We start from the raw sequence: 24,284 nt of genomic DNA on the forward strand, positions 1-24,284 counted from the left end.
GTACTGACTAATATTTTATCAGCTATGCTATGTTCAAATTTTGCAAAAAGGGCACAGAGAAGCTATAGAGGCCCCTTGGGTAAAAGGGGAAAATGTAGATCACCTGCGAGCAAAAAATTTGGCAATTACGCCCCTTAGATTAGCTTAAAATTCCTTTGCAGAGCGATTTCTTGGAGTAATTTTGACACGTTAAACGGTTGTCAGTTATCCGACGAAATCCCGAATTTTCCGACGACATCGCTGATTGGGGGGGCCCGAGCCCCCCCCCAAACCCCCATACTTTCCGCCACTGGGACGGTGGATGCAAGCGACGTTTCGGAAAGCGAACTGAGATTTATTTCACTAGAATGATATCGTGATTTAGTCAGCAGACATACTGCAAACAAGGATAGCGTATACTGCTTTCTGTGCAGTGAATGGGAATGGAGGGAAGGCTTCTTGTTCTGTCTTAAATTCATTCAATGTTTCCATAGTTATTCCTGGTCTTCTATGGTATTGAGCTGGTAGGGGCAACGTTCCACTGACATTTCTTAGTTGTAGATCATCGCAAATTCCCTTTTCTATAGAAACTGGGCTGGATCTCAATGCCTGAGTTCGGAGGCTCGTGGTTTTTCAAAAGTTTTCAGTCAACTCTTTTTAGCTAGCCGAATGAAGAGGTTTTCCTTTTGAAATTTTGCAGGTAAAGACTTGCAGCTCAGCATCTTGTAGAAATTGCTTAGCCCCTCCATATTTGTGAAAACCCCCTTCTACCCTTTTAAAACTTGGGTGTAGTTCGATAGGTGAAAATACCCATTTGCAACATAGTAAGATAATCACTTGAAAAATTGGTAAGAGCTTGATTACATTCCTCCTCATTTTCAAAGAATTTTTAGGCTTACTTTTTAAAGTACCGGCTCGCACAAACCCCTTTTCCCAAAACGAACTCACCCCTTAGGCCCATCTCTTATTGTTTACATCTACACGTGCATTAGAAGCCACACGTCAACTAGATTCAGGCTGGAATGTTTGTTTAAACTGTACTAACAAGATGCAGCTGATAATCGATCTGGGTTTGTTCAGCGTGAAGTCAACAAATGGATGACGTAGCAAATGAATTTGAGATTCTTTTTATTTTAAGTCTATGCAGCGGCCAATAAGCAAATAATAATGGCAGCGCTTTGTTAAGGCTGTTAACCCTATTCCCAGTTTAACTTGCCGAGCTTGGGATACTTTCAAAGTTGTAAAGCTGTAGAGTACTATTGGGACACTAAAAATGTTCGTTTTTTATCCCAAAATTCAATATTTCACAGCTATATTTTTTATAAGCTTGTTCGCACTATGTTTTTCATCTATGGTCACTCGTTTAAATCAAGAAAACTTTGAAGTGCTCGTGTATTCTGAGAATAGCCCGTGGATTGTTGGTATTTCCAGCAAAGTATCGATAAAGGAACTGGATAAGATTTACGAAGAAACCAAAGACAGGATAAATATTGGCATTATCGATGAAGAGGAATACATCTCATATTTGAAGCTACTGGTAGGTCACGTGTTCTAGTACCACAATATTTTTTCTCGTGGGCTTACCCCGTTTTATTGGAGTAATTTTTCTAAACCCAGCCCCTTATTTTTTTATGGCCTTACTGTTAGTATCTTACAGGTCAAATCAATGCTCTGTTATTCCTTACTTAATCGCCGTTCTGTTGATTTTGATTTTGTGATTTTGATAATTTCTCACGTTGAAACCAAACAGTGATTTTGATAATTTCTCACGTTGCAACTTGCCTACAATCTGAAAGGGTTACATAATATTCTATAAAAGTATCCAAATCTTATTTCAACCTTTCGTTTTCTTGAATATCATTGACAGCGATTTCAGATTTTCACAAGAAAACGATAGTAGAAGGAAAGAGGACAGGTCTGTCTTTTCTTCGCCAGTTCATTTGCTTTTCCCCTAAAGTTGAGGCTTTACCCCCCCCCCCCCCCTCCCCAATAATTTCCAAAATAAACTTAAAACCATACAAAAAATTAATTGCTCTTGGTTTTTACCACGTTTAGCCCCCCAAAACGTTTTAGCCCCCACAATCTGTAATCTGTTTCACGGTCCTTGATTTTCTACATTCTCCCATAGAACATGAAACCATAGTGTAAATAGTTTAGAAAATCAAGCTAGAATCTAAACCTTCTTTCTTTGCGGGATTCTGTTTCAAGAAGCATCGTTTCAATTTTAATACCTAAAATTTTATTTTCCTACTCTTTAGCTTGCTTTATCAAATAGGTTTCCTTCTTTTCTGGGAAAGGATTCTTGTCATTGTCCATCAACAGATGTTGCAAAACTCTGCTTATTCTTACACATTCCATTTAAGGGCAAGGATGAAAAGCCTTCCTCGTTGCCAGCCATCTTGATGTACCCATTTGGTCCTCGTATCCACAAACGATTGAGAAGCGAAGGTGTAGAATCACCCGACACTGCAGTTTATAGAGCACTAGCGAGCACTCCTGACGTCACTAACAAGCTGCCAAATGTAGTTGACAACAGAAACATTGATCTTCGAAACTTTATTCAAGAGGCTTACTCCATGCTTCCTCCGAAGTTTCCCCTGGTCCTTTTCACAGGTAAGTCGAATAAAGACTTAAATGGTGTCCTTTCGTAAGAACGTTTTGTCACCAGACATGCAGTTAACTGCCAGATCTCGTTTTGCTGGTATTGGCTGGTCGTATTGGTATTTTGTAAGTGGAATGGTATGCTAGCACCATCGATGACTGACACTTTGATTTTGAATGATGCCTGTCAAGTTTCAACCAATCCAGGATACCAAAGTTATTTGAGATTTGCCTTTGATTCATCGAGAAATTACATATTTCATAATTCTGGTTGCATTTGCCATCTTTGTAAATAGCTGCCTTGCCATTTTCTCAATAGCAGCAAGATTTCAGTGCAGCAAATTTTTTCTCAATAACGGCAAAATGTGCTGAAGTATTGAACTTTGGTAGTGTAATCATTGCTTCAGTCTGCTGCGAAGCAAAAGTCGTAAAAAAACTGTGATTTGCTACTCGTATCACTGGCATATTTATATCAAATTTATCCGAAAGGAAAGACTACCAAAAATAATTGGATTTCTTAAAAATCATTTAAATACTTGATAAATTCTTTTAATGTGCATTAAAATTAATTTTCTTCAGGCGATGGTGGGGTACCAATCTTCTACAAGCAAGTAGCTCTGAAATTCCCAACACTGTTTCATTTTGCTGTAATTGAAAATGCTCCTCCAGCAACCTTGGCTGTGTACAATATCGCAGAGGTGCCAACGCTTTTGGTGTTGCTAACAGAACTGTCTGAGGACAGCCCTCCAAGAATACGACCGATACCCTACAACAAGAGTGTCCATGGATCAATGAGCTATCCAAATGTTATGAGGTTCTTGTATCTTGTTCACAAGCAGTTCTTCAATGACCTTTTGAAGCATTCACACCGATCCTCTGTCACTGATTTTGATATTGATGACCTGTTTGAGCCACATTTCGCTCACTTTCCTGGATTAATGCTGCCTCCACAGCACACTTCGACCACGGACTATGCACAAAGGTACCTAAAATGTTGCTTTCATTGGTCAATCTGCAATTTTGTATTATCTTTAGCCCAAATATATCACCATACTTTCAACGAAATTGCATTTGGTATAACCTTGTTGATACCTAAGACAAAGTTTCTACTTGTCCATACTGCATCTTTGTACCTTTTTCTACTCTTTACAGGCAGTGCTTAACTGGATCACTCGTTTTTAGGCCTTTTCGTTACTAGCGCACCTTCCCGGCCTGTCCACTCTCATTCAGTGGTGTCCCCAAGATCATCCGAAAGATATTTAAAGACTCTATGCCTCTGACTTTATTGAACTTCTTATGATACTAATTTACAATAATTGTTATGCTTGAAACAAAATGAACAGGAGTTCCTGCTCTGCTCTCCTTTGATTCGGTCCCATTATTTTGTCCAAAACTGCACTGATAGGAGAATCATATAGGTTCGATTTATATGATTCATATTTTTGTAGGTTTATAGGTTTGTCTAGTCTAAAATGGTGTTAAAATTGCAAATGACCTTATACATTCAAAAGTCTTTTTTTCTTGTAAATGTTGTATTGAGTCACATTGAGGTGGTGCTCTTTCTAAAGAATATTTGGGTTTTCTAATAATACTAATGGGTAAATGATATGCATCACATGCTGTGATGTTTTCAATAAAGCATCTTGACCTCACATGGTTTTAAAAAAACCATTACATTGATTTTTTCCAAATTCCAAAGTGTACCGCTTTTTCTAAGTTTCACTGTCCTAGATTTGTTGATAAACCACCCCTTTCTCAGTTATTTTCTGGATGAACTTAGCTAAATCTCTGAATGAGAGTGGACACACCAGGCACACTTGGATCGGTATCAAGTGTTTGATTTAATTTGATTTGATTTTTGGCAACTCTTTAGGGCACCGAAGAATGCACTCAGGAAAATATGAATTTACGGAATTTTCTTCAAATCTATAAAACTTTATTGGCATTGTTGACGTACTATAAAATCGCAAACGCACTTTCGTTGAGTATCGGTGAAAATTGCCTAATTTCCAGACAGGGTTGCTTTCAATCCACACACAACAAGCTTGTAAAACAACTAATAATTCAGTCTTCTTCTCTCAGTTCGGTTCAGTTCAGTTAATTCTATTACTTGCATTCTCATACGTACCTATTGATAACAGAGGCAAATTTCATAAAATTTGATTAAAGAAACTCTTCTTTTCAGCTGTTCAGAAGGCTTCATGGACGCAAACAATTTGACTGTTTTATTATTCTATAGTTTTTTGTCCTATGGCACTAGCTCTATTCCCAAGCCCAATGGCACTAGCTCTATTCCCAAGCCCAATGGCATTAGATTATCAAGGTCATATCAAAATGTTCTTTTAAATTTAGGTTTACTCTGTTCATGCTAATGTTTGAGTTTTATCAAAATTTTCATTGCTTCTGAACTTTTTAAATTGTTTTGTCTGCATAAGTGAGCTAGTTTATAAGTGGAAGTCGGGGTGGTTTTGTTATTATACAATCAACTACTTTGATACGTCACAGAAAAAGGCTTCTGCAGTTTGCGTTTTCACATAAACTCCTTTCTTCCTACCTTTGTTACAACTGCAACGTGATGCCTTAAATTGCATTTTCATTCAACCTGTTTGTAATGCAGAACATCGTAGCTGTTCTTATTTAATCTCAAAAATATAGTTGCGATTATTGCGATTGTTAGCCCTTTCCCCGTTAACAATCGTCTCTCCTTCCTCAACTACTTCTTTATCGCATACTTATTCTACTTAGGCATTTCCTCTTACCAAACATATTTTCTTACCTAACTTAAAGGAAGTAAAGATTTACGCAAGAAATTCCAACTGTTAGGCGAATAAAATTTGTGGATGAGATAATTCCCCCCAAATTTCGCAGAAAGTCTTGCAGACGAAAACCGTCTCCTAAATTTTTAAGAAATAATGTTTGCGTTTGACAACTTTTCCAAAACATTGCAGACTTAAAGTCGTATTTAAAAGATTCTTACACTGACACTCATAAAAGATACAGTGTTTTGATAGGAATTTTTACAGGTAGCCAATTTGTACTCCTTTCTTTCCCTTTTCTTTTCTTCAAGTCCTTCAAATATGTCTTCTTTATTTCATCCCCTTTTCTTCATTTTTTCTCTCTCTTTTGCCTCCTTTTCTCTTCTCCTCCTCTTCTCTTTTCGTTCTTTTTCCTCGGTTTCTTTTATCTTCTAGCACATTTTTCTATTCTGCACACTTGACATTGTGACATTGAGAACGAATCAGATTGATTAGCTGCGGAGTAAACTGTTCGAGCAGCGCTGGCGCATGCAGAATCCAAAAGGAGGTTTTGGGGAAAGGGTGATACTAAAAAACAAGAATGTTATCAAACTGTAGCTTCGTCAATGCTTTGAAATGTTCACTTTGTGTTTTAATATTACTAGTTTTTAGCGGCATATATTACATGTGGCGGATTCATTTGGGCTATGTTGAAAAGCAGATGGAAAGCCCGTTTGATTATGTCGCATCTACGCTGTTGAAACCCATCTATAATCTACGTTGTCCAAAGGCGTCGAAAACAGAAGCAACAAACTGCATTCTTCCAAAATTATTTATGATCAGTGGCCGGCCATTTGAAGAGCGCGTGCATGCATACAACTCATGGTTAGCACATGATGTTGAAATTATTGATACTAAGGAACTGAGTCTATGGCTGTTGACCCACACGGACTGCAAAAGAAAAACCTTTGGCAACAGGTTATTTCGTATTTACCAAAAAGTATTTACGGACATATTAAAAAAGTACCCAACTGATAAAGACTTTATTTTCATCGAGGACGATGTTTTGCTTATTGATTTCAAATCACTAAAATCTGAAGCTTGTATGGCCCGCAGAAGAAATCTACGTTTCTATTCCTTCTTTCAACCCAGCGCTCAGCAGTCTTGTCTGTATCACCATGGGACACTAGCCTTCTACGTAAACCGTAGCTTCCTCAAGCATCTGGCAACTGATGTCTCTAAACCTGAACTTTGTAGGCTGCCTATTGATATTTATATTGCTAAACATGGCCCCTGGTATTCAACAACAAAAACTATTGTGAAACATAATGCAACAAGAAGACTCAACTTAGAATAACTGAATGCCTCCAGCAATGCAGTCTTATGTAAGAATATCATGATTATGAATGGTTCTTGATGATATAAAGATGCCTCCTGATACATTCCCTCCCCTGGGAAAAAATTATGTGGCTGGCATGAAACTCAGGTCAAGCAAGTTAATTCAATTCAGGTTCAACCTTGAAAGTCAAAACTAATTGCCAGCAGTTTATGGTTGAAGGCTACAGCTGTTTGTTTTAAAGGGGGAAAATGCTTGGGCAGGCCTTTTTGTTTGAAGCAAGTGATCACTCGCATTCCATCAGCACTTGCGTAAACCTTGTAAACCCAACCACGCAAGCATTTGATTGCTCGTGCAAAACAGTAAATTGTGAGGAATAAATATCTTATCAATCACCACATTTCTAGTCATCTTTTGACCAAAAGGCAGCATAAACAATACAAAGCCGGTATATCAAAATACAGGAAAAATAAGTAAGCTGAATTAACCACATTGCAATAGAATACTGTAGGCAATTAATATTTGAACTACATTAGCACTTGGAACATTTTGCAAACATCAGGAATTAACATCTAGACCTTAGTAATGTACATAAAATTTATAAAGAAAGAAAATTTATATTGGTTATTTAATCTTTCTTGGGGTGCATTAAAGGTGTCATAAAAGTTTGTTTTTATTCCATATTACCTCAAATAAAAGGGTACCTTTTAACAGGATCATTTTTATCATTATCAGAGCCATTGCTCTTGCAAGAGAAATCACATGAGTAATGTACCACTAGCATTGGCTATTTTTAACGAAAAGGTCTCCTTGGGCTAGCGTTGGAATGCTCATCAGGTCCAGTATTGTAGTATCCTCCCAGAGATTCAAGTTCAGAGAATTACAAGTAAAGAACAATTGAAAATGGCAAGAAATAACAAGGATGCAAATTTCTGTGTTCTACTATTTTTACCATATTATATCTAACAACAAATTATATTATTTGATAAGAGTTTGAAAAAAATTATATGTTTTATTCTTTCACAGAAAGGATTCAACAAAGTCTGCTAAAGTTCAACCAAAATGCAATAGTGATATTGATGTCTGCATCCTCTTAATTGGAAAGGATCTTGAAGCAATAGAAGCAAGTTTTTGGAATGACATCATTTTGCGCCTTGGTGATGTTAAGAATAAAATCATAGCTCATGGTAAGGTGGTTCACATATTGAGATTTTTTTACTTGGTCATTGCTTTAGTCAATTAGAAATTCAAAATTACTGATGCCTTTGACTGAGAAATACTGACTAGCCACACACAAAGGCCACAGGCCAGGGTAATCACAGTATTCATACGTACACATTTTTTCAAACATATGTTCCTAAATTAAACCCAATAAAATTATTTCTGTGTGTTAAAATGTTAATAAAAAGCATGCAAAGAAGTTTTAGAAAATCAATGGTTTCCTGACTTTGTTTAGCAATCTGGCAGAACTTTTCAATATTGTGTCAAAATTCCAGGTGGGGCTTATGAAATCCTAAATTCTTATCCCACCAAGAAACTGCAATGGAGCCTTCTTCTGTACAAACAGAAGTGCTGTTTTAGAAATAACCCTGTGGGTAAAGTAAAAACCCTCACAAAAGCATCTGTTCTTATAAGACCCTTGAGGCCTTTTTATATACATACTTACATATAAAAAGGGGTTTTTAGAATGGTATTTTTCCACCTTATTCCACCCTATTCACACATTAATTCTTGCTGGAAAACATTGTTAATGTGTGCAGGGGCAGTACATATATAAGAACCTTATATATAAGAACCTTGTTAAGAACCTTTCAGACTGGAATTTAGAATAGCAGCCTGTTAATTAAGGACCTATTTAGGCTGCCAGAAAAAACCTAGGTTCTTTTATGAGGGTTTCTACTGTATGTGACTGACACCTGAAGTGATATGAAGATTTATTCTCGACAACATTTGTGTAATAACTGTACATGGGTAGCATACTTTTAATTTGTTTTTTAATATGGCTCACTATGTCAAATTTGCCAGGTTTGCACATTTCCATTCTATGATCAGATGAATATTTTATGTTAATTTGTAGGCAAATCAATTGAGGTGCATGAAGTGGATATCAATTGTAATGAAAAATTGGAACTTGCTTTTGATATCTATGCTGGTGACCTTCCAGTAGTAATTATACTGCGACCAAAGAAAAATCTTTTCACAATTGCCATAATTGAAGAAATGACAGTTAAAGTGGACCAATACATTGAACAAGCTTTGTCAGGGAAAATTGGGCATGCAAAGTACAAAAGTATCCCTGAATTCACAACTGGAAAATGCTCTAAGAACTACACTTCAAAAGATGAAGATTATGCCAAGGTAAAACAAGAATTATAGGACTTGATTTCTGTTGTTTATGTCTGTAAATAGAACAAAATAGATACCTGGATTAAAATATATAATGGCAAATGAATTAGGATATTTTTCCCTTTGAGGCCTAGTTTTTTCAAAACAAACCCAAGCAGTGTTTTTATTTACTTGACTTGGTTATAAGGAGATCTTCATCTTTATTTTATGAATTATACCCTACCCTTAAACTTAATAGTGCTGTTAATTTGAACTTAACTGTTATTGGTAAGATGTTTAAGTTCTGTTAATTCAAAAGGATCTAGATCAAATGAATCAATCTAATGTTATGATATATTTTAAGCCACAATTCCCCTATTTTGATTGCCAAAAATTTGTATGAATATATTTTGGACAAAAAACTGTTGGCCAAAAAATTTTAAAAAAATTTCAGACAAAAATAAAAAACTCTTATTTCAAATATATTGCAAATTATACCTTATTAATCTTACTTAAGTCTATTTTTCCCTTGATTCAGCAAATAAAGTGTTTGAGGGGTGCTCATTAGGAATTCACATTTTTATTATATCCATGATTTTAATAGCTTTTGCAATCATCCCAGGATAACCCCCTATGTTCACCATAGCTGATTAAAAGTGAAGGTATCTTGCCTAACTTATGACATTAATTCAAGGAAGTGACAAAGTGGACAAAATAAAGCTGGATGAAAAATGAACAAAATAAACATATTGATGTTGACCACAATTAAAGTATGAGACAGAGAAGCTGACATGATAATTATTGAGGATAATGAAAATGTTCTGTGATTGCTAAATTGTTTTAGCTTACATGATATTATATTGATTTACTAAGTATCTAGCCCTAAATGTTTTTGAGCAAAGCATTCTATTTTTGAATAATGAAAATTGTTGCCATGATTTTTAAATAGTGCAAAGAATTATGGATGCTAAAGATTTAAGAAAATTAAGAATTTTGGGCTGTTAAAATTTTGGATACTTCTACAGTCCTACTGTCTCAAAAAATCCAGGTGTCTGAAATTTTTTTATCCTTAACGTAAAACCAAAAATAAATGTAGCTTTCACACTCTGCTAGCCAGGAGTGGAATGCTAGAATTTCTCTATGGCTAAAGTCACTGGTTTCTGAAGAAAACCATTGTATCATAATTTTCATTGCCTGCAAGTATGATACGGAAATTTTTGAACACATCACAGCATCACACGATAAGTCACATGACAGAATGACCAACAACAAATACAAATTGGTTTTCTCAAATTTGCATCATATCACATTAAATAACAAAGGGTTTAACCTTGAGTCTAACAATAACCCATTATTTGTTATCAATTTTTAATGAATAAATTTCAGTCAGCTGAAGGACTCCCTTAGACACATCTACAAAATTGTATAAATAAATATATGTTCACTTCAGTTTTGCTAGTGCAGAATCTGGAATCTAAAAGAGAATAGATCTAGTATTAGTCAAACATGATAATTGACCAAATGACATACGTGGACATTGTCAGCCTAATTAAACATTGGACAGTAATATAATTTTTCAAATCTGGTAAGGTCCTGTTCTATAAATATTTCTGACATACTGTCTGGTTTTCACAGCATAATGCCAGAATTCAAACAATCATGCCATGATGCCAGGTGGCATGGTGGAAGGAGACATTTTTTCTTAGATGGTTTTAATTGTAAATCTATGAGAAATTAAGGCAGGTATAAAGACCTTTCTAGAAATACCATTTATCTTTCTTAAAGAATCTTACATTCTTATTTATACCACCAGCAGTAAATAAAAAACCAGACTTGCCTACAATATTATTATTGTACTGACGAAAATGACCTGTTTAACAAGAGTTTTCGTTTTTTCCATGTTTCATATACTTACAGCTTTTTTCAATGCTTGGTCAACGTCTGCAACAAGATCAGCAGAATCCTCAAGACCAACTGAAAATCTAATCTGTTGAACACAAGAAAATAGAAAATTTATACCTATAAGGAGATTTTTTCAAGTCTTAAAGCATGATTGTTGTCTCTAATTATACTTTCAAGATCACAAGAAGAAAAATATAGATACAAATTTTAAAAAAATTTCAATTCACAACTGTAATAATTATCTTAGTTTTAAAAATTGACACAAGAAACCCACAGGCAATACAATATAAAATTATTGAGAGTTAAAATAGTATGCTTACAAGAGTGTCAGTTATTCCAAGGACAGCTCTGTGGTCAGCATCAACAGAAGCATGGGTCATCACAGCACTGAAATAAAAAATGGAGCATTGTTTATAATCAGGGCTTTCACATTTAGAAATCAACGCACGTAGCCAAAAACTTGCGTGATAAGAGTGGAGTGCGCAAATCAAATTTAATTGTTAACACAGAGCAACAAAGTTTTTTCTATTGAATCATTAAATGTGACAATGTTACATGTTTCCCTCATGAGTAATCATGAAGGATACTGTGCGACATAGAGAGGTTCCAGTGACTTTAGAAACGTGAAGAAGTTTCAATTCTGTTCAGCAAAGTTAAAGGAAAAAACAGACAGAAAAAGCTTTAGCAAATAAAACAAAAAGGGCAATTAATAATGTGTAAGTCCGTATGAAAAAGGAACTATAGTTTTCGATTTTGGGTTCCCCTCGATACGCTGAAAAATGGAGACATTTGATGATGATATTCAAAGTTATCAAGTGAAAGCAGAGTTGTTTGAAAATGAATCATTTTAATGGGAACATTTTAATCAAGTAATCGCGCTCTTCAAGAGAAATATTTTTCACTGGGTGCGTGACTAATTGCTCTAAAAGTTAACCCCAGGTGCGTGCCTGCACCCCCCCTCCCCATTGAAAGCCCTGTATAATTAAGAAAAAGTGTCATAAAATGCAAAAATTTCATTGTCCTAATTTTTCATCTCATTAAAATCTCTTTTCATTAAAATCATGATTTCTACAAATAAATCACCTATTATATTTAAAGGTACATCTTCTCAAATAATAACTGTAAATTACTCACGGGAGCTCAGCCAAACTTTCAAAGCCACCAAGACTCTCTGCCAAGGTAAACACCTAAAAAAAATTATTGTGTAAGAACGAAGCAATGCCTTTATACAATACCTGAATTGTTCTTATATTTTTTCAAACTAGAATTTAGTTAATCATCAATTTGAAACTATTTTATTACTTAAATTAGTTTTGCAATATGTCTGTTTCATGCACTCAAAATTGTTATGGCATTGGACAATATTATTTGGCAAGAGCAATTAAAAACATCTTTGAATTTTTGTGGGAACCATTTTTGATTTGGTTGGTTAGGTGTTTCGATAACAGAGTGGTGATTCAACCATGCCTATGTAATGGAAATATCATTTAGAACATATCAGTGTAAATACCTATAGGCTTCTTGGCAACTGAGAGCCATTGTAGTTTGTCAAATTAAGTAGTATCAACTGTATGAAACATCAAAGTACCTTAAGCGAGGAAAGGAATGTCCGTGATGTTTGTAGATCACCATGAATATCAAAAGACAACATGCCACTAAAACCAGTGCACTGTTTCTTCACCAGCTCATGTTGAGGGTGGCTTGGCAAACCTGAAAAATGTTCAAACATTGTGGAACTTTTTAAACATACTGAAATGACTGATTCTCATGGACCATCTACATCGTTTACATTTTTTACACTTTTCTCGGAGAACTCAGTCAGTTATAATTTGTTTCTTTGCCTTTCTTTGCTTAAATAAATTTTACATACAGGTAAATATGTAAGATAAACACAGGTAATGCAGGCCTTGCTCTAAGCAAAAAGAAGGTGCTCCATAAAAAGAGCCCCTTCGAAACTCTAGGCGCTCTATTTCGCACCTTTAAATAAAATATCCTTGAGAGCATCCTTCAAGAGCTTTGGAAGATGGAGAGATTCATATTGAAAGCTTTGGAAAAGTGTTAAAAAAGAGATTCAATGGTGATACCAAAAAGCATCATAATATGAAATAACGAAACATGCAGCAAACACTACGTTAATACAAATATAGAAATATAGGAAAACGCATGGCTTTAAGTCGAACATTAACTTTGTTTCCCTTTTTATACGATCCATTCTATAAGACACACTAGAACATCTACTACTCGCGAAAGCAAATTAAAACTGAAAAGCAATGCGGTAATTTAGACGGAAATGTGATCTCTGATTTGCAAAGGTGATTTTAAATTATTAAGAAAAAACAGAAAATAATACTTCAACAGAAGATTAACGCTTGCTCGAAAATCGAATAAATCAGCTGGAGAATACGCTTGATGGCCTGTGTCCTTGGTGGTTATTAGAGGGTTATTAGATTAAAAATGGTAACGAAAACCCAAGGTTGAATTTGCTGAATTTTTTTCTCAAGGGGTAATCTCAGGCAAATCATAATATTGCGGTCTATTGGGAAGATTGTTTATGCTTGATCAAGTTTATTAAACAAAGGCCAAAAAATTATTTTGCTCCGTGGTAATATTGTTTTTACGTTTTGAGGGGCTCTATAAATCGCTCTCCAAGGCTTCTTTTGGGTGCGCTCTAGGCGCGCGCGCTCGATCGAGCGCCTTTCCGGGCAAGGCCTGGTAATGTGCAAGAATGTATCATATCAGGCTGACTTACCAGGGTATATGACCTTTTTCACTCTTGGGGATGCCTCTAGATACTTTGCTACTGCAAGTGCATTTTCTTGATGTTGTTTCATACGAACATGGAGTGTTTTTACACCTCTGTTGGCAAGATAACAATCAAATGGACTTGGAACACATCCAGCAGCTAAAAAAGATCATGTAATAAGTTAGAATTAAAAGTTCAGAGATTCTTTAGTTCATGGCATTATAAGAATCTTATTAGATGTATAATCCACCTCTGCACCAACTGAATCCTCCTGTAATATTACCTCATACCAATCAACTGTACTAAAATATACACAAATCTAAAAATTTTACAACTTTTCATTTTAATAAGTCAGTTTTCATTTTCAAACTGTTAACGCTTTAAACAAATATACATGGACTATACGCAATTTGTGGACATCTTTTAGAAAAGAGTTTTTCTTTAAAAAAATGGACTTTAAAAAATATGTGTTTGGTTGAAAGAAATGTATCTATTCGCATTAAAAAAGCACTGAAATACACAGAAAAGATCTTGACTGGCCAGTCACTAAATTAATTAGGAACCACCCACTTACGTATCTGGGTTCAGCTGTTCATTTATGTTGGGTTTGTGAGAGATGATGGTAAGAGCATGTGCTAAGAGGAGTGATACTTCAATAAATGCAAAATATCTTCGAGCAAATCGATCACAAGCAATACACTTTTGGTAATGTAAATGAGCCTTAAATGTTAGGCATTAAGTTATATGTGAAAATGTGACCCACCATTTTGCAAATACTTGAGCTTTTGGTACAATGCATCATTGCTTGTACATATCATTCCAAGGCAAGCATCACTGTGACCTAAATCAAAAGCGATCAGTTAGGAATAAAAGTTGCTAGCTATCAATACCATTGCAAAGATTATGTGCTGGGAAATTTAAAAATATTGTTGTGTTGTCTATTGTGATGAGAAAAGCATTATTTTCTAGCTTGGCTTAATTGTTATGTTTTATTAGCATAACAACACTGAAGGGATGAATATGTCTAGTGAATAAGTCAAGTTTTTAAGTCAGAAATTTGGGGCCTAAAAACAAAACTGTCTAATACACCGGATATAATTTTGCCAAGGTAATTGACAACAAATGTTCCCTGGTTTCTCCTTTCAAAATATGTGCGTTGAACACTAAGTAAAGTAAAAATAGCAGTCCTTTGGCTTCAATAATTGTTCAAGTTGCACAGTACTATCCTATTGTTTAGTTTGCTGTTAAACAATCTGTTCATTATATCCCTCAAATGTAACCTTAAAAACTTTACCACAATTTTTACAGCAGGTAACTTATACACATTACATTACAGTAAAAATTTGCTTCAAAGAATCACCATTGATATACTTTGTAACTGAATGGAAAGTTATGTCCGAGCCCCACATCAAAGGTCTTTGGAAATATGGTGACATGAAAGTATTATCTGTTACCACAGTTATGCCCTAGAAGTCAATAACAATTTATTAAACTTAAGCATGAAAAACTACATCATTATTGTATCTTTTTAGCTTCAGTGTTTTCTATGTTCATCATCAGAATTTGTATTTTGCAATACCATACGTTATTTTTAAGTCCTTTTAAGAAAACATAGTTTGCAGAATTTAGGGCTCAACTCCTGGTCAAACTTACAAGATTCTTCATTTGAGATTTTGTATTGACTGACAAAACATTTTTTTCATCCATTGACGAATCATTAAACAATACCTAAAATTATTTTCTCAGCATAGAGAGTTATTTTTCTCTTCAAGTGACAGTGACTCAGGTTAAAGTAATTTTATAATCATAATTAGTAACTCAGATTTTGCTTATTTTTGAGCCCTTTAATGCTATCACAGTTGCCTGATGATCATATTAAGCATGAAACTCTGAGTAGTTACTTAGAACTGTCCTGTTCTACACTCCTTTTATAGATTATATGTATAAGATATTTCATGTTTCCTCTGAGAGTAATGGTTACAAGATGAAACTTCAAAAGCTACTTATGTCCATACATACCTCAAACTTGCGAGCTATCTTGCATGCACCTTCAATATCAACTATTTTCATGGTTGGGTTTGTTGGAGTTTCAATCCATAGCATCTGTATCAAACAAAAATTTTAATCTTACACTACATTATTTGTGCAGATTTTACGGCTTGCAGTGTCAAGAAAATTAACTGTCATTCAAAGCAAATTATTCCTGTGATAATTTTTTACATGCTTCAATTGAGGGATCAAAGAGAGGATAAACAGATAATACTTTTGCTTGTGAATTGGTAATACTTTTGAATTCTTGATCAATGTCCCTAAGTGAATAATTACTTTTGCCCCAGTAGCTTCCTTATCAGCCTTTTAGCTGTATTCAAAAGAAGTCAGCCTGTCATTATCCTAACCCACTAGTATAATATCCAGGCCTTGCCCGGAAAGGCGCTCGATCGAGCGCGCGCGCCTAGAGCGCACCCAAAAAAAGCCTTGGAGAGCGATTTATAGAGCTCCTCAAAACGTAAAAACAATATTAACACAGAGCAAAATAAATTTTTGGAATTTGTTGAATCAACTTGATCAAGCATAAACAAACTTCCCAACAGACCGCAATATTATGATTTGCGTAAGATTACCCCTTGAGAAAAAGTCAGCAAATTCAACGTTGGGTTTTCGATATCATTTTTAATCCAATAACCCTCTAATAACCATCAAGGACACAGGCCATCAAGCATATTCTCCCGCAGATTTATTTGATTTTTGAGCAAGCGTTAATTTTCTATTGAAGTATAGATTATTTTCAGTTTTTTTAATAACTTAAAAGCGCCTGTGCAAGTCAGCGATCACGTTTCCGTCCAAATTATCGCATTGCTTTTCATTTTTAATTTGCTTTTGCGAGTAGTAGATGTTCTAGCGTTTCTTATAGAATGGATAACATGAAAAAAGGAAACAAAGTTAAATGTTCGATTTAAAGCCATGCGTTTTGATGAAGCAATATGTGAAGCTAAACATAACAGTAGTGATACTGACACTGATAAAAGCTCATCGAATGATGGCAACTTACATATCTAGAAAAATCTGAACAATTTTGCGACTTTGTTTTATTATATTTCTATATTTATATTAACATAGTGTTTGTTGCATGTTTTGTTATTTCATATTATGGTGCTTTCTGGTATCACCGTTGAATTTCATATTTAACATTCTTCCGAAGCTTTCAATATGAAGCTCTCGATCTCCTAAAGCTCTCAAAGGATGCTCTCAAGGAAATTTACTTAGAGGTGCGAAATAGAGCGCCTAGAGTTTCTAAGGGGCTCTTTTTATGGAGCACCTTCATTTTACTTAGAGCAAGGCCTGAATATCACATATCAGCATTGCCTGATGTTTAAATTAAGTTTTTATACACTGCAATGAGTAGTATTAATATAGCATAACCATGAACAAATATTATTTTGTTGGTGTGAAAATATAATTTATTACCTTTGTTTTTCCTGGTTTTATGCTCTTCTCAAGTAAGCCAAGGTCTCTGCAGTCAACAAAACTGAACTCAATATTGTGATTGGCAACAACCTTTGAAAGCAATCTGTTTGTTCCTATGATAAAAAGTTACTTTAAATGAAATGAAAAATTGTCTATTGATTTTGAGATTCTTTATGTTTTAAGTCTTTATGTTCTTTATCTTTATTACCTTGTATGATGTCACATGCTACTGGGGCTATTAAAAAATGGAGTCCTACTTGATGATGGCAAAGGGGCACACCCTGACTTGGCACTTTTTGTGCCATGTTTTGTATTTTACATGCCTTGCATCTTTTCTTATGCTTTTGCAAAATTATCAAGGACAGGAACTTGGGTCCCTTGTATGTCTTGACCTCAAAAAAATTCAATACAAAATTTACCTCAAAAATACAAAAAGTAAAATTGAGTAAATATAATTAGGCAAATATAAAGCAGTCCATGTGTTAAAAAAGTGCCACAAATTGACCATAAATGTAAACATCTAAGTGAAATGATCAAGAAACATTTCAATTTTTGGTACTTTATTACATTGCATTTAATTAACCATTAAGCATTTGTTCCTTTAATTGAATCATGTTGTACATATGTTTGCACCTTCCACCACCTTTTACTAAATTCAACAATTGCAGATATACAAGGCTCTTTGAAAAACATAGAATCAAGCTTAGTTCACTTGGGATGCAACACAAATGAAATTTCCATACCTCCAGTTTTTCATATCATTTTAATCAATACCGTATTTAAATTCAGTCCTTGATTCAAGTCTTTGCAATGTTTGACAACCATTTAACTTTTGTGGCCATGTCACAATTTTTTTTCCATTTCATTTGATTTTGTTTCCATATCATGACAGTCTTCATTCTAATTAAAATTGCCTCTTAAGCTAACTAAACTTACATATAGCTAGGAATTTAAGTAAAATTGTATTAGGAATAAATAACAGATTATCCATTGACAGACTAACTAAACTAACCTCCATAAACATCATCCATTACAATCACATGATCCCCACTACTAAGCATCATCATCAGGGTGGTTGTTGCTCCAAGTCCAGATGAGAATGCAAGTCCTAAAAATGATTATTTGCCTGTCATTTAGCCAAATTTCTTACAAATTCTTCAACAAGCAAAAATCTTTGACAACAAATGATCAATACCAATTGACAAAGTCAAAAGATTTACTTCATCTCTGACAGTAATAAAATGCATATTAATATAATTATTTCAATAAGAAGTTGCAGACTTTTTCCATGACTTAATAGCATCCAATTAATTTCTAACTGATATCAAAGTATTATTTCATACAGTGAAAAATTGCAAGGGCAGAAACAATGTCAAATATTGTAGGGGAGGGGCAAGCATATTAATTTGTAAAGATTGTCCCCTTGTTTTAGAACAAAATACCATTGTCCTCCAAAATACTGGAGGAGGCAAACCCTCTTGCCCTTCAGGTGTCTGCCACTGAAAAATTCATTGAAATCACTGAAATCATTATCCTTAAATAGGCTCATATTAATATTCAAAGGGATTCAGTTTTGATGGACACAATATATGTACAAAAATTGTGCTTGGCTTTCACAGGTACTATGTTCATTGCAAAATAGAATCCAAAAATTGTTGATTAATTATAGAATGAGGAATTACCATATTTAGCACCATCAATTGCTGCTACACACTGCTCAAAGCATTCCCTTGTTGGGTTCCCACTTCTTGAATAATCATATCCCTAAAGTAAGTTATCACACATCCATTCAGTCTAATATAAGTATAAAACAAAAGATGCTTTATATAAACAATAAATTATCATATTGAGTAGAAAATACCTACGAGACCAAGCCAATCATATACTTTGAAATTTCCTGCAATTTTCAGAACAGAAACTTGGTAAACCTTTATTGTATTTCAAGGTAAAATCTTCATTTTCAAAGATATACCAGTTGTTTTTCCACATGTACAAACTTGAACTCACATTTTTTGTTTGTCAAATTGGGCACATGGCTCTGATAGCTCCTTCATGAGCTTTTTCCATGTGTCCATAAGCTGATTTGATATAATATCTTATGTTGTTTCTTGTAATGTAATCTTTATTGTTATTAATGATTGTATGTGATTGATTTGATTTTTGATTTGAAACTTCGTCAAAATACTTTGGAAAAAGCCGGTGCTCCGGTTTGTTCGTTAAAATACTTTGACATAATAACAAACAATTATATATGATCATAACATTAGCCTAATACAAAGCGGGTCGAATTTGACAGCGAGCTGTCGATTCAACTGTGCACCATTGCATCAGCCTATTGTTTCACACCCTCGTTCCACCTTCATTCGCGAAAACAAGAATACGTACATGTGTCTCGCCGGGATTGTCTTGCTTGAATGTAGTCGCCATTGAAATCGGCGGAATAACGGCACGTGAGTTCCATTTCTCGGGATCTTGCCCAGCATGGATTGCATCAGTGGCAAAGTGCTCAAATGGTTTTAGAGAAGTCATCCTTTCTTGCAAAATGTCTTGTCAAAGAAGGAATGTTTTAGTTCGAGGCCTGAGTTTGCCACGTGATTCAGAGAAACCAATTAGATAAAGTCTCGTTTTCATTGTCAGAAATGAAAGATGGCGCATTTGACAACAGACCCGAGTAATGAAAGCAGGTGAAGTACCCTTCATATTTCATCCCTATTTTGCCTTTTTTAGGGTAATTGATAAAAACGATAGTTGAAAAAAAGCATTCTAAGGTCGTATTTTTAATCCTTGATCAGGAACATAGCAGGATAACAATTCTAGGCCTAGCCAGAGAGGGGGGGGGGGGGGTAGATGCACCCGGAAAAACCAAGGCAAAGGAAGGGGTATTTGTATTCGTCCAGGGTGGATTCAATGTAACGTTCAATTATTCTTGGATCCTCAACGATAATTTTCAATGGTAAACTCATTTAAGAGCAATATTTGCTTAATTTTGGAAATGTAATGACCATAGAAAAACAAAATTTTATATTCAGGTTTTCCTACGTTTCTTACAGTATATATATGGGTTTAAAAATTAACCAAAAATTAACAAAATATAAAACACTAAATTATCTTTTAAAGGATACTTAATACACTGAATTCCTAACAAAATTATACTTAAGAATCAATTATGACACTTTGACTGGAATGAGTCAGGACACAGCAAGTCAACAACAAAACTGGACAAAATTTTAGTGCCTTACATTTTAGCAAGGGAAGTCCAGATAAAACTAAACAGTAAAATAAATGGCAAAGTTTTTGATACATACAATAAAGTTACAATATAGTTGATAAAGCTGTGTTGATTTCATAGTTTAATCAAGCCTTAAAGTTTGGGAAGAAATAAGAACAACCAGTCTAAACCACAATCAGAGTATTTTTTAACAGTGTAACTACTGGGGCAAATTCCCCAGTAGGTCCAATGCCTTCCTCAGTAGTGAGAGCCAAAATCACAGAATTTCCCCAATAGTTTGGGGCCCTGGTGATTTCCACTGCCTCTGTTGTTTTTTCAATAAACTTTTAAAAAACATTATCTGTATTTCTTGATTTTGTACTTCCTTTTTTTACAATTTATGAATTAGATTTATATTGTATCCCCTATTGTATTACTCTTTTTGTCCGGTCCTGTGAAAAAGGATGATGGCATATCTCTTACATCCAACTCAAGTTTAGTCAGAGGCGTAACACACAGTGAGCTCCTTAAAGCACAAAACCAAAACTAAGGGTCCCCAAACATTTGGGCCATGAAGGGACCCCCAATAAGTTTCTCGAAGAAAGGGTTTTTGGATGACAGCATGTGTTTTTTGTAACATTCACAACAGCAATGAAATGAGTGTGAGACAGGATTTTATTTGTGAGCAATCACATAATAATGATGTTAGATGTTGAATATCATTTAGGTTTTCCTCTAATGCTTGCCAATATTGTTATAAAATTTTGTATTTAGTTTATAAGGACATCAAAGATATCCAAAATCTAATCTAATTGATTTCCTCAATAAAACGGTTTGAAAATGTTTATCTTTCAAGTCCACTAATGTTTTCAAATGCATTGATCAAATGTTCTTGCTTCCATTTTATAATATCTTTCAATTCCAATCCAAAGCGTGTTTATGAATCTGGTGCAACAAAAGGGCCAAAATTAAACATTAAGTCGAAGCTGCTACATCAGACAAATTGAAAATTTTGCTATTCTTTGAAAAAGCAAAGGCCAAGATCGACAAAGCTCAAGTCTCTTTTTGCAAGGAGAAAAGGCCAAAGACAAAAACAAGCCCTGCCTTCGATTGATCTTCTGAAAGTCCTGTAAAGAATGATTAAAGTGCAAGTCACCCTATAGCTCATGTAAAATTATGCAAGCTTTATCTTTCAAAGTCTTATCTAACTGATCTGAAACATCTTTGTGAAGATATGTTTGATGTGAAATTGAATTGACAGAATGGGCAATGTCGATCAGGTGGTTAATTTGTAAAATAATGTTAAATATGTAAAAAATGTTAATGAAAGATAAGTATGTATGATAATGCAACACCCAAAGTCAACATTTCTCTGGATTTATTTTCGCATTTAGCTTGTTTGACATAGATTTCGATGGATTCAAACCAGTAATGTGCTTTAACAACATCATCAACTTTAATTTGATATCCCTCACAAGCACCTCAATAGTGGTAGACCGTAAAAGGGTAACATGCGGGAAAAGATGCAATTTTGCAATTGAATGACTTTTAGAATTGCTTTCCAGAGCATCTTGTGCAGTTAACTTGTTTTTGAAATCAATGCTCAGGTCTTTGAAAATGTATAATTCTTTTGCTTAGAACAACCACTCATAGACTTCTGGATAATTTAAATATATTTGATCAACAGAAAACAACATAATTTTGACCAACATGATATATTTATATATATGTTCCTAAACAGTTTCTGCAAAGGGTATTTTTCTAACTCTGTTGTTTTGTTGTTGTTTTAAAATGGTCCAAAGTTACCCTTTTAAGCAGTTATTGTAAATAGTTGTTTTTTCCTTAGACATAGGTACCATCAACTTCTTCTTTCAGCGCAGGATGGAATTAGGTTGATATTGGTCAAGTATTAAATCAATTTGAACTATAAATTTTCTCCTAACAATCTAAATTTTCTTTTAGGTGGATTGTTGTGTACCCAAACTTTTTGAACAGTCGAAAAACTATAAAAGATGGCAGAAAAATAGCAAAGTCAAAAGTAAGTATTTAATCTTACAATGATACAAGTCATAACTTGACTTTAGTGTTCTACTCAATGGAAATTCTGTGAAAAGGAATTTTTGTTGAATCTTAGATTGGTAGTTTGTTGTAGATTTGTTCTTCTCATCAACTATTTATAAATTAAATATACTGTAATCAGGATTTCTTTTGAAAACTAAAAAATGCAGTTAAGCCTTTTCACAGGTTTCACAAGCATCTATACAAATATTTGTAGGCTGTGATGAGATCTGTTTTGGTTTTGTAAATGGTATTATAAAGTATTTTATCATCACACATTTGTAGAGTTTGTAATTATATTGCCTGATCTTACATTATATTTTGCTTACAAATTTTTATCTTACATTATATTTTGCTTCCAAATTTTTATCTGTGAGTAGAATACCCTTAGAAATGGTTATAAGATGTTCAAATTGCATGTTTCAGGGAGTAGACAATCCAAGATGCAATGAAATGAAAGATGTTCTACAATATCATGGATTTAACTGTATTGTTGAAGAGGTATATTGAATTTTTTGACAGAAATTTAATCTTTGAACAATTTTTGGCGATAATTATATGATAACAAGTTGTTTTTTTGATGATGCATAATTTCCTTTTTGGACTGTCTTACCTTTCTCCTTGGGTTGTTAGTGGCTATTTGCAGGACCGCCGAGAGCAACATTGAGCCCAGGGGCAGGCCAAATGCTTGCCCAAAATACTTGCCTACCCAAAGCAATGCCCAAAATTGTTTAATATGGATTTAAACTGAATAGAATTTTGTTTATTTACTTTTAATTTATATTCTTAAAGCATTTTGAACTTGTCCAGTACAGATATGATGTGTAATTTCCATGTTATTGAGAGACATATTTTGAAAAGGTACAGTTTTATTGCCGAAGGTTCCTTTTTGCTTTCAGGCCCAGGGGCAATTGCTTCCTTTTTCCCCAATCTAAGTGGGCTTGGTCATTAGCACTCCCAACCTTTTCATCTCAGGGCCTTTTACTAACAAGAGGGGCAATCCCCTCTCCAGCCCAAGTTACCGTACCATATGTCTCAGGTACCTAATTCCTAGTCTCAAATAAGTAACTGAACATTTCTTTTTCTGTGATGAAATTAGAAATGACCAGAAAACTCATTTGTAGCAAAAGCAATATCCAAGAGATAGTGCCAAAGATGCTCTATGTAAAGGCAGAGTAAGAATACAACTAAAGAATTCTGATGGCACACTCTTTAACCCAAATTATCCATCACGTGAGTAGCCTCATTCGAGGGCTTCATTTTATTTTTTTGCTGTTTCTTTTTATATATTGTTCCTGTAGGAATCAAGTTTTTTTGAATTTTTGTTTTTGTTTTTGAGTTTGTGGTAGCTGTAACAAACTGTAACACAATGATGCTGTGTTATGGAGCAATGCTAGACAAATTGTTTTATGTTTGACAAATTTTGAAGCAAAGCTTGTTCCTTGTGTTCCTTGATGTTGTCCTATCATCAAACCCTGGCAATATATAGCAGAGCTTTTCTTTTGCAAATAGTTAGTTATTCAAGCAGTTTTTCTGCCAGTTTTCCCACAAAAAGGACCTGCTTAACCTATTAAGACTTTTACCTTCCTGTATGTTCTTAGATATTTTGCATCATAACCGAATGATATTTGTTTCCTATTGAGTCACAGAAACTTTCTTTTTCAGGAGAGTCATTAATGATACTTCTTGGTGAAATGATTCCAAAGTTAAAATCAAGGCAAGCCAAAGGTGCCGCTGCTGATACAATAAGCCAGTCATCAAAAAAGGGAAAAGAGAAGAAGAAGAAATAGAAATATATGTTTACTGTAATATTATCATAATTATTATTGTTTCTTTAACTATGTTGGACATCATCAAATTTGTTTTTTTGAAGATTTTAAAGACTGTAAATCCTTAGCATTGCACCACACAGTTACCCATCATAGAGAGGCA

At 34.4% G+C, this 24,284-nt stretch overlaps 3 protein-coding genes across 4 annotated transcripts; 2 read left to right on the forward strand and 1 right to left on the reverse strand.

Moving 5' to 3' along the window:
- The first annotated feature begins 155 nt into the window (after window positions 1-155).
- LOC135695103 (uncharacterized) lies at window positions 156-9,983 on the forward strand. The gene is made up of 6 exons (XM_065214065.2): window positions 156-1,516; window positions 2,343-2,592; window positions 3,160-3,562; window positions 7,678-7,838; window positions 8,729-9,009; window positions 9,671-9,983. The coding sequence occupies exons 1-6, from the start codon at window positions 1,253-1,255 to the stop codon at window positions 9,692-9,694; spliced, it is 1,383 nt and encodes a 460-aa protein (XP_065070137.2). The 5' UTR covers window positions 156-1,252; the 3' UTR covers window positions 9,695-9,983.
- Window positions 9,984-10,259: 276 nt separating this feature from the next.
- Window positions 10,260-19,615, reverse strand: LOC135695104 (cystathionine gamma-lyase). 2 transcript variants are annotated; one of them, XM_065214066.2, is made up of 13 exons: window positions 19,472-19,615; window positions 18,769-18,850; window positions 18,099-18,194; window positions 17,087-17,199; window positions 15,641-15,724; window positions 14,982-15,087; window positions 14,385-14,462; window positions 13,628-13,780; window positions 12,467-12,588; window positions 12,013-12,065; window positions 11,199-11,265; window positions 10,892-10,963; window positions 10,260-10,450 (listed from the first exon to the last, which is right to left on the reverse strand). In XM_065214066.2, exons 1-13 carry the CDS (start codon window positions 19,613-19,615, stop codon window positions 10,418-10,420), a joined length of 1,203 nt encoding a protein of 400 aa, XP_065070138.2. In that variant the 3' UTR covers window positions 10,260-10,417. The 2 variants fall into 2 exon arrangements, with proteins under 2 accessions (XP_065070138.2, XP_088965853.1); XM_089109727.1 differs by lacking the exon at window positions 10,260-10,450 and having other exon boundaries at window positions 10,865-10,963.
- Window positions 19,616-19,697: 82 nt separating this feature from the next.
- Window positions 19,698-24,226, forward strand: LOC135695105 (signal recognition particle 19 kDa protein). Its single transcript, XM_065214067.2, has 5 exons — window positions 19,698-19,770; window positions 22,257-22,332; window positions 22,779-22,853; window positions 23,477-23,585; window positions 24,018-24,226. The coding sequence occupies exons 1-5, from the start codon at window positions 19,733-19,735 to the stop codon at window positions 24,140-24,142; spliced, it is 423 nt and encodes a 140-aa protein (XP_065070139.1). The 5' UTR covers window positions 19,698-19,732; the 3' UTR covers window positions 24,143-24,226.
- Window positions 24,227-24,284: the final 58 nt, after the last annotated feature.

The sequence above is a fragment of the Rhopilema esculentum genome, chromosome 8 (genome assembly GCF_057945365.1).
Source record: "Rhopilema esculentum isolate cy_ngs chromosome 8, ASM5794536v1, whole genome shotgun sequence".
Classification (NCBI taxonomy): Eukaryota; Metazoa; Cnidaria; class Scyphozoa; order Rhizostomeae; family Rhizostomatidae; genus Rhopilema; species Rhopilema esculentum.